We start from the raw sequence: 14,458 nt of genomic DNA, 5'->3' as shown, positions 1-14,458 counted from the left end.
GCTGGATGGATGCTGGATGGATGCTGGATGGATGATGGATGGATGCTGGATGGATGCTGGATGGATGCTGGATGGATGCTGGATGGATGATGGATGGATGCTGGATGGATGATGGATGGATGATGGATGGATGATGGATGGATGCTGGATGGATGCTGGATGGATGATGGATGGATGCTGGATGGATGCTGGATGGATGATGGATGGATGCTGGATGGATGATGGATGGATGCTGGATGGATGATGGATGGATGCTGGATGGATGATGGATGGATGTGCAGAGCTCAGACAGAAACAGAACTAGTTTGTTTTTCTGCTATAAACTAAATTTTTTGGTGTTTTTAAAATCTTGTTTCTGTTTGTCAAACTGATAAACTTTTTTATTAATTATCTGATAAGTTTATTAATTGAGTGATGAATCGTTTTTTAACTCACTGAATGATAAACAGGATTCTTAATATTCACTGTTTATTTTGGGGAAATGTTGTTTCTAAATAGTTTATGATATCTATCAGTTATTGATCATCATTATAATGAAAAATGTGGCAAATGTTTAAAATGATGAAAATATGTAGAAAAATCTGAACTTTATTATCAGTTTAAACCAAAGTCTGAGCAGAGAAGGAGAAATGATTGAGAATTCAGCCGTTCATCCTGGTTTCATGTTTTCAGAGGAAGATTAAAGTTTGTTAGTTCATGTTTTCTGACGTTTTAAACTCCACCATTCTGAATAAAACATTCTGAATTATGATCAGCTACAGATAATAAAATACACTTTACTCATTTAAACCAGAGTGGACAAAGTTTTAGTCATCATCACAGAGGAAAAAAACATTTTTAAAAACTAAATTTACAGAAACGTGTTTTTGTTTTGTTTCCTGCTCAACAATAAACGCCGTGGTCCTGGTTTCCATGGCAACACGAGGAAACCAGGTGATCACTCTGTGTTGCATCGAACATTTTTGCGTCTTTGGGGCCGCACAGACTCGGTTCCGGGGCCATGAATGGCCCCTGCGCCTCACTTTGAACACCCTCGCTTACAGTAGTGGCAGTTCACTGAATAAATGTTATGTTGTTAATTTTAGGCAATAAAATGTTTAGTTTCTCATTTAAAATGAGCTAAATTGTTTGTTTATTTGTATCTTTCAATGTTTTTCTAATATTGTATAAAATAATCATCAGAATATTTTTATCTGATTATTGTTCAGAATCGATTTCCTCAGTTCAGCTCCTGGTTCCCCTCTGGTCTGCAGTAAACCTCCACTGATCAATAACCAATCAATACTATTTGCTTGAAGCTGTTTGTGTTGGAGGGTGCTAGCAGCAGTTAGCAGCTAACGGCTATGAGCTAGCAGCTAGCTGACAGATGAATGAGCGGCGAGCGACTCCCAGGAGGAAGTGGCGAGCCGGCCAACAGGAAGCAGGAAACGGTCTGGTTCCCCGTCGTGTTTTCAGGTTTGTTCTCCTCCGACTCTCTCAGGATTTTTGCTTTTTTCTGATCAAACATCTTGTCATAATTTAACCGTTAATCAGAAACTCAGTGTTTATTTTCTGTCAAGTCGCCCGACTTCCAATATTATTGAGAATTTGATTCTATTAAAGAATTGATCGGTTTGAACCCGATTATTAAAACAGATTAATTAAATGAGTTGGCGCCCCCTGCAGCGCGGCGCCCTGTGTCGTAGCCACTTACTGTTCTGCTGCCTGCAGTGAACAGGATTTCATGTTTATCTGAAGATGATCGGGTCATGGAGCTCCTCGGACTTCCAGAACCAGAACCGGCTGTTCTTGTCTTCTGGGTCGCTCTGCTGCTTCACCCCATCTGGAGATTCTTTCATTAATTTAATTAGCTGCATGATTGGTCTAATCAAAGTCTGTCCCTCATGGTTTCCATGGCAGCAGGAGATGAAGGTGCAGTCAGTGACCAGCAGGAAGCAGCAGCGGCCCCTCCTGGTTGTGGTTCTGTTCAGATCCAGTTCAGAACCCGTCTACTAGCAGCAGCATTTAAAAGTCTCTTCTCTCAGTTCAGGAATGCAGATCCAGGTGATGTAGAACCAGGTGATGTAGAACCAGGCGATGCAGAACCAGGTGATGTAGAACCAGGTGATGCAGAACCGGGTGGTGTAGAACCGGGTGGTGTAGAACTGGGTGGTGATGTAGAACCACATTAGTAATCTGGTCCTGGTATTGTTCTGCAGCTGGTGGAAGGCCCACTTTGGAACCGGCTTTATGTGACTCTGGAGGGTCGGGGTAGAGGTCAGAGGTCAGCCTGATCTCTAGTGTCCAGGTGGAAGAACTGAAGGGAGTTTGATGGATTATGGATCCAGATTATTAAATGCAGATGTTTTCTGGTGATTATTAACTCTGATCAGGCGTTGCCTGACGGTTGGGTTGACTGGACTCTTGTTGCCAGATGAGTTGCTGACTGTAAACGTTGCGACGTCTCTGCAGCTTGTTGTGGATGAACAGCAGCCAGGCTTCAGGTTCAGCAGTTAGCATCAAGCTAAAAGTGAGAACAAATCCTGATTGTTTCTGGAGAATCAGCCGCTGTTCATCAGAGAAACTTCCCAGCATGCCGTTCTTCACGCTGTTATTAATAACTCATCATGTTTCTGGAACTGCAGCGTTTTCTGCTCCAGGTTAGTGAACAGCTGCTCAGGTTAAAGAGCGGCGCTCTGAGAAATGCTGAGTCTCTGGTTACCATGGCGATGGCAGGACAGGATGCAGCGTTCATAGATCCGTTTGGATCCTGAGACGAAGGGAGGCTTTAGGTTTTATTAGCATTAAATAACATTTAATATCAGAGGAACGTTAACCGCTACACAGCGTTGCTATGGCGACGAACAGGTTAAACTTCATTGTTCTGTCCTGGATCAGAAATATACATACAACCACTACCTGGAAACCTGGAAAACCTGGAAAACCTCCTGACTTTCTCTTAGGGCAGAAAGAAATGAAACTGAACCTGATATAAACTGTAAAAACAAAGAAATATTAATAAAACAAAAGTCAAACAATGAGATTAAAAGAACCAACATGGCAGAAATAAAGAAAACCAACAGAAACAGAAACACGTCTGATTCATAACGGCAACGTGTTTCTGTTTGTAACGTTGGATGGTTACAGCGTCTGGAGCAGCAAACAGATAATTCATTACTCAGAGCTACTGGTTGGTTTCTCTACTGGTTGGTTTCTCTACTGGTTGGTTTCTCTACTGGTTGGTTTCTCTACTGGTTGGTTTCTCTACTGGTTTCGCTGCTGGTTTCATCGTCTTCTTCCCGTTTCCATGGAGATTCCTCACAATCAGAAATATACAGCTTAGGCCACGCTCTACGTCTGTCAGTGAACGCCTCACTTCCGGGCTGAGTGGAGTGACCTGGTGACCTCTGACCCTCCAGGCGAGGTCGTCTGTCCTGTTTCAGCTCAAACCAAACGGTCGCTTCACGAAAACGTTGGAACAAAAATGTTTCATAAGTGGAAACAAATCAAAAAAATTTTCTGATGCTTCAAAATAAAGAAACGTAGATGAAACAGGTTTACTGTGAGAAACCAGTTGAGACCAGTTGAGACCTCCATACGAGTCTCAAGTTCCAACCACATGGAGACTCAGAAACTGGTTTCATCCTGAGGCTGAGAAACTGATCCCACCAGATTTGATTCTCCTAACTGAACTCTAATTCACTGACGACCAACAGCAGCTGCTGGTTAACAAGTCTCCTGGTAACGAGTCGCCTGGTCAATGAGTCGCCTGGTAACAAGTCGCTTGGTAACGAGTCGCCTGGTAACATGTCGCCTGGTCGCCTCCTCTCCAGGTGCTGGACTCGGTTGGTTATGTCTCTCCCAGTAGAAAGGCTGAGGAAGTGATGGGAACACTGGGAACAGTGACTGTCATCCTCCACGATTGTGTGTGTAGCAGTGAGATTTTTGTTAATGAAAAGTGCATTACAAATTAAATGTATTATTATTATTATTATGAACAGTGGGAACAGAGGCAGTCAGTCTGAACCGAAGGATCTGCAGGTTTCTGACTTTCTGGATGTTTTATTCAGATTTTGAATCTTTTAGATCCTGGTCAACCTGCTGCAGTTTGTCCATCTGGACCTTCAGCTGCTGTTCCTGTTGAAGTCTTCCTCAGCGCGGCTCGCTAATGTCTGCAGCACTTAGCGCGTCTGCATTTAAAATGCTGTTGCCTAGCAACACTAACTCAGCTGGTGTGTGATTAATCTTCTATCAGGTCGTTTGTCCCGAAGCGGCTTCCAGCAGATTTATCTCTCGTCCGTGGCACCTGGAGCTGGAAACGTCTTTCTATCAGGAAATATTAAAGTTTTCTAGTGGATCACAGAGAAAACACAAAATGTTTCCCTGCAGCAGCAGCTGCTGCTTCAGTTCCTGTCACATCAGAAACCTCCAGACCAGCTGCATCGTCCTCTGAACCTTGGCTTAGCTGTTAGCATGTAGCATGCTGTCAGTGTGATCCTGGCGGCTTAGCTGTTAGCATGTAGCATGCTGTCAATGTGATCCTGGCGGCTTAGCTGTTAGCATGTAGCATTCTGTCAATGTGATCCTGGCGGTTTAGCTGTTAGCATGTAGCATGCTGTCACTGTGTGACTTCCAGAGCTCATATGAAAACGATTTCTGCTGATGAAAGCTTCCATAACCCAGCAGGTGAACAGGAAGATGGATCTGGGATCCAGTCTTCTAAAAGCGAGCCACACTGACCTTTACTTTGGAGGAAGCCCCACTAAGCGCTGTAGCCGAGCCACTGTGGGCGGCGGCGGCCATCTTTCACCTCTGAGTCAAGTCGTTTCATTATTCATGGCACTGCAGACGTGCAGCATTAATTATACATTAGAGTCTGTTCTTTTTTAGCTCTGAATGGTTCATTATTTAAAGAGACAAGTGCAGAGAACCAGAGCAATGTTTTAAAGATCACTGCAGCCATTTCTTTTTATCTTATTCATCCGTCTCCCAGCAAGGAGCCGCATTAGGTCTGCAGGAACGGCACATAAGACACAGTTTAACTGTAAAACCAGGTTTGACTGTAAAACCAACTCAAACTGAAAAAAAAATAGGGATTTATTGTGATTTCTTCTCACCGCCTCAGAAAGGTGGTTTATAGGCCGTTTGCACACCTGAGTGTCCGGTAGATTCGGTTCGATTGGGGACCAAAATTGCAACATTTGTTCCAGTTTTGTTGGTAGAGTTTTTTATATATATATATATATATAGTTATATAGTTTTATATATAGGAAAAAATAAGACGGAACTATTTAGTCTATCGACTCTAAAACGATAAATCATATTCATAGAATCACATTATCAATCATTTGTGAATAGAGCAGATTAACAAGCTATAGGTAAATGTTGTCATTTACAGGGGTTGGACAATGAAACTGAAACACCTCTCATTTTAGTGTGGGAGGTTTCATGGCTAAATTGGACCAGCCTGGTGGCCAATCTTCATTAATTGCACATTGAACCAATAAGAGCAGAGTGTGAAGGTCCAATTAGCAGGGTAAGAGCCCAGTTTTGCTCAAAATATTGCAATGCACACAACATTATGGGTGACATACCAGAGTTCAAAAGAGGACAAATTGTTGGTGCACGTCTTGCTGGCGCATCTGTGACCAAGACAGCAAGTCTTTGTGATGTATCAAGAGCCACGGTATCCAGGGTAATGTCAGCATACCACCAAGAAGGACGAACCACATCCAACAGGATTAACTGTGGACGCAAGAGGAAGCTGTCTGAAAGGGATGTTCGGGTGCTAACCCGGATTGTATCCAAAAAACATAAAACCACGGCTGCCCAAATCACGGCAGAATTAAATGTGCACCTCAATTCTCCTGTTTCCACCAAAACTGTCCGTCGGGAGCTCCACAGGGTCAATATACACGGCCGGGCTGCTATAGCCAAACCTTTGGTCACTCGTGCCAATGCCAAACGTCGGTTTCAATGGTGCAAGGAGCGCAAATCTTGGGCTGTGGACAATGTGAAACATGTATTGTTCTCTGATGAGTCCACCTTTACTGTTTTCCCCACATCCGGGAGAGTTACGGTGTGGAGAAGCCCCAAAGAAGCGTACCACCCAGACTGTTGCATGCCCAGAGTGAAGCATGGGGGTGGATCAGTGATGGTTTGGGCTGCCATATCATGGCATTCCCTTGGCCCCATACTTGTGCTAGATGGGCGCGTCACTGCCAAGGACTACCGAACCATTCTGGTTCAAACATTGTATCCTGAAGGAGGTGCCGTCTATCAGGATGACAATGCACCAATACACACAGCAAGACTGGTGAAAGATTGGTTTGAAGAACATGAAAGTGAAGTTGAACATCTCCCATGGCCTGCACAGTCACCAGATTTAAATATTATTGAGCCACTTTGGGGTGTTTTGGAGGAGCGAGTCAGGAAACATTTTCCTCCACCAGCATCACGTCGTGACCTGGCCGCTATCCTGCAAGAAGAATGGCTTAAAATTATGGAGGAATTTAAAGGTGCCTAAACTCATAGAGTATGTTAAAGAAGGTTAAATAAGACTCGGAACTCCATCTGCTCATAGTCAAAACAAGAAGAGATTTTAATGCACATCTGTGGAACTAAACATCACATACACATCGTTACAGTAGTCCCAAAATCTCTTGACTTCTACTTCTGGTATCAGTTTTTTATAGGATCCGAGCTCTACTGGTGTGTATTGGAAAGCCTCGACCAATGGAGTTGCTTTCCTTCATTTACGTAGTTCATTTGGCTCCGTCTTACACTGGATGTGTATTGGAAGTTCCTTGGAAATATTAAGACCTATTGACCTCCAACATTTGCTCCATTTCAAAGGTGCAAAACAAGCCAGTTATTATTCTTATCTATCCAAACAGATCGTTTCCCAAACATTCTTCCCTTCTCACTTCGGCTTCGCACGCCAGGGGAAACCTGGAGCCAGGTCAATTTGACCTTCTACGGCGCCAGATTTCCTCAGTGCAAAACAACTCCATAAAGAGTATTTCTGCTCTTACATAATCCCAGTCCATTTGACACGATACATTTCTTTTAGGTTAAAACATATCTTAGTGCGAACCAACCAACAAACATAGTTTTTAACTATTAATATAATTATATTCCTCTACAAAATCCCTCTGACCACTGTGCAGGACTTGTATATGTCATTCCCAAGACGAATTGACGCTGTATTGGCCGCAAAAGGAGGCCCTACACCATAGGTGTCAAACTCTGGCCCGCGGGCCAAATTTGGCCCGCAGTGTAATTATATTTGGCCCGCGAGGCAATTTCAAATTAATATTAGAGCCGGCCCGCCGGTATTATACGGTGGCAACGCTGTGACGCCGCATTCACCGCTTATACTACAAATCCCATAATGCTCTGCTGTTTTTTTGGCACGTCAATCAGGACAGAGGCAGACACGCCTCCTCCTCTGTGTCAGTAGCACTTATGGTAGCGGACATGGATGTATTAGGAAGGTGGTGATCCGTCTTCTTGCGCAGTCCTTGGGTTGAAAGCCCCGGCGCACCCCGCATCCCCGGGCCTCTCCCCCAAACCTCACTGCGACCTCAAACTACAGCCATCACTGTGTTACCCTACCAAAACATGGCAAAAGGAAAGACAGAAAATAAAACTTTTCTGGACAGCTGGGAGACAGAATATCTGTTTACATATTTCCTGTATGTGAGCAACTTTTCTCCTCAGTGAAGATGATGAAAACGTCTCACAGGAGACGCCTGACTGACGAACACCTTTGTTCGATAATGAAGGTTTCCTCAGCTCAAACTCTGAGCCCCGACATTGATGAACTGGCATCCAAGAAAAGATGCCAGATATCTGACTTGGCTGCATCAGAGTAGATCAGTGTGTCGCAAAATGAGCAATAAATAAGTTTTCTATGCACCTTTTCTTGTTACTCCAAGGCCTGAATGGTTTATTCATAGTTTATTTAATGATTTATTCATAGTTGTTATGTTATTTTATTTTCAAATTTATTAGCCTGTGTATGAAGCTCATTTTGACATTTACCTCAGAAAGGAGGCTTTCAATTTTTATTTAAATTTTATTTAATATGCCATTTATATGTTTTATTATTATTATTAGCAACTCAATTTTGCACGCCTGCACTTTTAAGTTATATAAGCCTTGCTTGTTCAATATTTATTGTTAAAATGTCCAACCTTGGCCCACGGCTTTGTTCAATTAAAAATTTTGGCCCACTGTGTATTTGAGTTTGACACCCCTGCCCTACACCACACTAATAAGTTATTGTGGTCTAAAACCAGGTGTTTCAGTTTCATTGTCCAACCCCTGTAGTTTGGTTATGAATAATTATTGCACTGTCAATAAATGATTTCTAAAAGATGTTCTTAGTTCCCAGAGGAAAACAGCAACGCCTTCATGAGCTCAGAGGGTCAAACTGATGAATAAAGAGGATGGACGCTCTCTGCTGAAATATTCCTGCCATCTTTCATGTTCTTTCAGCAAACAGTTGAGACAGAGTTGTTTTTGGTTTCACCACTATTTACCTGCTGTTATACCTGCCATAGAAAGTTTTCTTAAAAGATTGTCTGTTATTCTGCAGCTCATGTGACCAATCCAGACGAGGAGATGAAAAGTTAAAACACTCAGCATTGTCTTGTACACAAGCTCTAGTTGAGTAACCACAAGATCACTGGGTCTTCCAAACAGATAGAGTCTCTGAGAACAGCTGTTAAAAATATAGCCAGTGTTTTGAGCTGACTGTCCAGGAACGACCCAAAAATTGTCACAGTTTCAACAAGTTGGCCATCAAGTGAAACTGGAACCACTTTGAGGTCATATAATTAGCTCCACCTCCTTAAGAAATTGAAAAAATATAGTGTTTTATAAGATAATTGATCTTTTACGGTGATAGTAATGCCAAAATTGATAGTAAATAATAAATACTTTGTTGTATTCTGATTTAGTAATATAATTAGATTAGTTGTGTTAGCATCCCCACGCAAGAGGCTCAATGAGGTGACGCCCAATTTTTTTGTCCGGCTCTACTTTTTACAGTTAAAAAAAGTTTAAACTCATAAAAAGAAGCCACAGATATGTAATATATCTCCCACATGTACACCTTCTTTAACCTTTGAAAAGCTGTTTCTCTGGGCCATTTTTGTGATCTCTAAGGGGTCCAAATGTCAGAAACTCAATTACCGTTTCAAAAATGTCTTAAAAATTACAATAAATCTGTTCAAATATATTTTCTTTTCTGTTTGGCACGATTTTCAAAGTTTTTTCTTCATCCTGTACAAATTTTAAAAACATTTTTAGTTATAATCCCATTATAACTAGGGCTGCACTGATCTATTAAAAATCCTGACCTACTGATTCCGATTTTGACCAATAACTTTTTTTTGTCTAAAATGTTGCTAAATACAGCAGGGAAGTTGATGAGTTGCCAACTGTGGTTAACTGCAGACATGTAGACCTGATCTGGTCCTCTAGTCAAACCTCACAGCAGAGCAGAACAAGGAAGCAGCTGATTTAAATACCTCTGCCAAGGTAGATAAAATCGGTAGATAAGATCGGCTTCACGTGTAAAGATCGGCTGATGCATCCCTAATTATGACATATAAACAAACTTTGTCCAAAAATGTCCATCTAACAAAATATCATGTGGTGCGACCATCAAGAAATTCTCATTTTTGGACTTATATTTTGAAATCCGGTCACAAACAGGATGTTGCATCATCCAACAGTCTGCCAAGAATCCCTGAGACAGCAACAGGTTTGTTAATCTTTGTCAAACTTCAGAAAAAGTGTCACTTTCAGCAGGAGGTCTGTTGCCATATTTAGGTGTCATGTGGTATGACCTCAAAAAAACTATTAATATTTAAATATTCCTACAATTTTCTGTTTTGATTATACATTTCATATTTGCCTTGTGTGGGAAGCTAGCTTGTTTTTTTAAGGATTCAAATTATTTTCCTGTTGAAAATGACTGAACATGAAAATATCATTTGGTGCGACTGTTGTAATAATACATTTATGTTCTTGAAGGGAAGTTTCTGTGCTTTTATTTTGGAATTCAAGACTCAAATGCAAAAGAAATACTTTGCATGATCATTTCCAGAATGTTTGTAGTCTTTTTTGAACAATATCATGATAAAAATACAATGGAACATGGAACATTACGGCATGTATTTAGTCATTTATTGTTTTGATCTTGTTTACCAGACGCTGCTGTCATCAGACTGAGCTGTGATGAAGAACCACAGGTACTTCAGGATGTGGGAGAAGAAGTCCAATCAGCACCACGCCTCAGTCTGATGACAGGAACCCGTTCACCTGCTCATCAGAACCAGAACCAGAACCTCATGGAGCTCCAGCCAAGGCTGCTTCTATGCCTGCTTCTAAAAACTGCTTGAAAATAAACATTTCCCTTCATGCCGATCGATCGGCCACCGATCATAATTGACTGATTTCTGTGAAAAAGTGTATCAGTGATCACTGATCAGAAAAACCGATCAGCTCATACTGGGCAGCCTGCTTTTCCTTCACACTGAACAAGTGGAGGTTTAACGCTCAGGGGAAAAATCACTCAAAATGCATCAACACAACAAATGTGACTGATTTCTGTTCCTGATTGTCCTTTAGACTGAAGGCTTGCTGCATTGTGCCTGCATGTATTGTATGTTTTTGTCTAAATTGGGTGATTTTATGGCTCCATGTTGCCAAATCACAGAGTGTAGTTTATCCCTAAAGCGAAAAATTAACAGCCAATCCTAAGATCAGTATTGTGATGTGTTGTTTTTGTGTAGCGTACTGTTACTGGATGTAACTCTGTCTTTATGTGTTAAAAGGATTTTGACCCGTTTCCTGGCCGACATTTATTATATAAATCATTTGGTGCGACAATTAAAGAAGTGAATGTATTGAATTCAAAATAGAATATCTAGTATCTGGAGCATAAATATTAATCACTAAGGCAGTATCCTCAAGTGACTGGCATTTTTTTATTTATTAGCACAGTTTGATGCAATGGTGAAGAAAAATATTGGTCGAGTCAATTATAAATGGAATTTGACAGTTTTTGGGTAATAATTGCCAGAAAAACACAAAGAAATTTAAAAACTTTGTTTCTAAACACCTTAAATAAATGGAAACTTATAAAAGAAATGTTTAGCACATCATGGACAAAATACCTTATTTTAAGATAAATCACAGCCAAATCATATTGATGGAAAACCTCTGACAAGTCTCATTTTAATGTGAAGTTATGATTCTGTGTGCACATTTCAAACATTCTAGTAATTGCAATGGATATGAGGACCAAGCAAATTTCTCTTTTATATTGGTGAATAATTAATAATTGCCGCTGTTAAAATTAGTTTGTCAAAATGTGACAAACCATGAATCATGCTTTATGAAACGGTTTGATGATTGTTATTAAAACGAGGTAAATAATTCAGTTTTTGTCATTAAAGGTTTTAAGGTGACAGCAGCTGCAGTTCGCCACGGCGACAGGAAAATAAGCAGTAAAACAACTTTAAACCATTTATATTCTGCTTTTTCTCGCCCTCTGTGTTGGCACGCAAACCCGTTGCCATGGCAACCGACACAACATCTCCGTTAACCCGCGGAGAGTAATATATTACCCAGAATGCCCTGCACTGTAGCTAACTTCCTGCTTGTGGAGCGGTCTCCGGTCCGTTTTGCATTCTCACTGCCTGCCAACCGCATCAGAGTTCACTTCAGAGGTTAGGGTTAGGGTTCAGAGGTCGAGGTTTTCAGGCGGATCAGAGTTTTGGATTCAAATTTGCATTCACACTCCCCAAACGAATCGGACTTTCTAGACAAACAAATTAGAGTCTGATTAAAGCGAACTAAACAGGGCAGGTGTGAATCCATCCATAGTTCACAGTGATGAGAAAATCCTGACCCGCTTCCCCCTTCGTGCAGTTCAGTTCAGTTCAGTTTATTGGAGTCATTTCGTCTGGAAAAGTTCATTCATTTTGATCTGAGTTATCAGTCAGAGCATCAAGTTCAGTTCATGATTCTAATTAGTCCAAAGTTTCTATCTGAGGAAACCCAGCAGAGCGTGGCGACATCACTCCTCCTGACCAGCAGGGGGCGACAGTGGAGAGGGAAACCTCTCATTTAACAGGAAGAAACCTGCAGCAGAACCTGAAGTCTGGTACCGATACGTTCTGTCAGCAACATCTGGACCGATCAGCTCTCTGATTATATACGAGATAATCTGAGATTATAATCTGGATTAGCAGGGAGTCGATGAAGAGAAATCCAGTCAGCATCCAGACGGTAAACTGGGAGTTTTCCACCAGAACCAAGTCCAGTTGGTGGAGTACAGAGGTTCTGGAGCCAAACCCGGACATGATTGACGTCCTGTTCTCACTTTGGTGTGGCGTCGTCTCCAGAACCAGTCCAGACAGGACAGCTTGATGGTTCTGTGACGGTCGACCCGGTTATCTCCATCAGAACCAGTCTCTGGTTCTCATGGTCCCTCCATGTTTCAGCAGCGAGGACGAAGGCCTCCGTCTCTGGAGACATGAAAGCAGGAAGTTACCTCACAGTTTGAAAAGTTCTACAAAGTTCTGCCTGTCCGCCCCGCTGAGCATTCTGGGCTTTGTAGTCCAGAACAGTTGGTCCGTTTGGCCAAGTCAGTACCTTCCGCTCTGGAGGGAACCAGATGAAGGTCCAAACGTTCAACCTGAAGCCAAAGCCTGGGATGAAGGTTTACCTGAGCCTGGCACCCAATCACAGCGGAGCGGCCCAGCGGGTCCAACTCTGGGACCGGAACCGGTTCCTGCGATGGCTCATTAAGGTAATTATGGAAAGAGGAAGTGGAAGTTTGCCGGAGGATCAACCAACACAAAGAAGGAAACGCTGAGCTGAGGATCTGACAAAGATGCCTGGCAGGCAGAGTGATCGTCTACCTGCATCCGCCGCCCGCTGGACCCTGCCCAACGCTAATTGGTCTCCATGGAAACGGTGATTATTCATCTCAGGAGTCACTCTATCTGTGGCCAGAACCGCCGGACCATCAGACAAACTGTTAGAAATGTGAAGGCAGAGAAACAGATTTCTGCTCAACTTCAGCCTGAAACTGCAGATGGGTTCAAGGCCTGAAAGTTCTGGTTCTGCCGGGCTTCTGCTCGGTCCTGCCGGATAGACCGACCCAATAAACACGATTCATGATGGAGAACCGTTCCTCACCTTACAATCACGATCAGGAACGGGATTAGCATGGCATGTGGAGAACTGCAGGGTTCTGGTTTAGGTCCAGTTCTGTTTGGCTCGTTCTAGAACAATGGATGGATGGATGGATGGATGGATGGATGGACAAGTAAATCTTCACACCTTGTGAAGATATTTTTGTTCTGAACCAGATTGCGACTCTGTCGCCAGAACCAGAACCTGAGACTGGATCAGTGAAATCTCTTTACCTTCAGTGTTGCTCTGCTGGATAAAACCCAACGACTGCTTCATTCTGACTGATTCTAGATGTTGCTGATGGTTTCTGGATGTTGCTGATGTTTTCTGGATGTTGCTGATGTTTTCTGGATGTTGCTGATGGTGTCTGGATGTTGCTGATGTTTTCTGGATGTTGCTGATGTTTTCTGGATGTTGCTGATGGTGTCTGGATGTTGCTGATGGTGTCTGGATGTTGCTGATGGTTTCTGGATGTTGCTGATGGTGTCTGGATGTTGCTGATGGTTTCTGGATGTTGCTGATGGTGTCTGGATGTTGCTGATGGTGTCTGGATGTTGCTGATGGTTTCCTGATGGTGTCTGGATGTTTCTAGCAGCATTTCCTCACCTCAGTGTTTCTCTTTCCAGATTCTGAAGTCATCTACAGGAACAGCAACGGCCATGTCATCAAGTTCAACCTTCTCACCAATGAGACTGAGATCATCCTGCCAAACACAACATTTGTAAGTAATCCCGCTAGATGAAACTCATTTCTCCGTGTTTTATGCTGTTACCTCTGGCTCTCTGGTTAGGGGGGAGTGAGATCCCTCTGGAGTTCCTCAAAGCTCTGGTTGTTTTTGGTTGAGTTGGTTGATGGACTCTCCAACGTTGCGTGGAGTTCCCCTTGTTCAGAGTGGTGTTGTTGCTCCTATCTATCAATAGTTCCAGCTACGTCACAGTGCTCAGCCCCCTTGTCTGGTCAGTCCAGCAGTTTTGGAGAGGAGAGACCATCAGATAGTCCATCCTGAAGTTTTTGAGCACTGTGGTTTTCGTGCAGGATGGCTCTGGGAGTTCGCCCAATCAGTCTGCATGTCCATTTTGCAGACCTGGGGAAGATGTTGGGCTGTGTAATTCAGGAAGGTACAGGGCCCTTTGATACAGGGTCCCTGACCGGTACCAGTACTTGGTTCAGACTGCCAGCAGTAAGTCAGGCTCGTTTTTGGTGAGAGTTGGACTTGCCAATGCTGACCTTTGTCACCGATTCTGTTCATAACTTGAAT

The 14,458-nt window shown here is 42.6% G+C and overlaps 1 protein-coding gene across 3 annotated transcripts in view; it reads left to right on the top strand.

The window, feature by feature from the left end:
- Positions 1-14,458, top strand: part of dpp10 (dipeptidyl peptidase like 10) — a 103,089-nt gene that overhangs the window by 57,871 nt on the left and 30,760 nt on the right. For all 3 annotated transcript variants that reach the window (XM_032566958.1, XM_032566959.1, XM_032566960.1), the window contains exon 4: positions 13,827-13,921. In XM_032566958.1, the coding sequence (XP_032422849.1) occupies positions 13,827-13,921 (95 nt within the window). The remainder of the gene's footprint in view (positions 1-13,826; positions 13,922-14,458) is intronic.

The sequence above is a fragment of the Xiphophorus hellerii genome, chromosome 7 (assembly GCF_003331165.1).
Source record: "Xiphophorus hellerii strain 12219 chromosome 7, Xiphophorus_hellerii-4.1, whole genome shotgun sequence".
NCBI lineage: Eukaryota > Metazoa > Chordata > Actinopteri > Cyprinodontiformes > Poeciliidae > Xiphophorus > Xiphophorus hellerii.
This window is presented reverse-complemented; position numbering and strand designations above follow the sequence as displayed.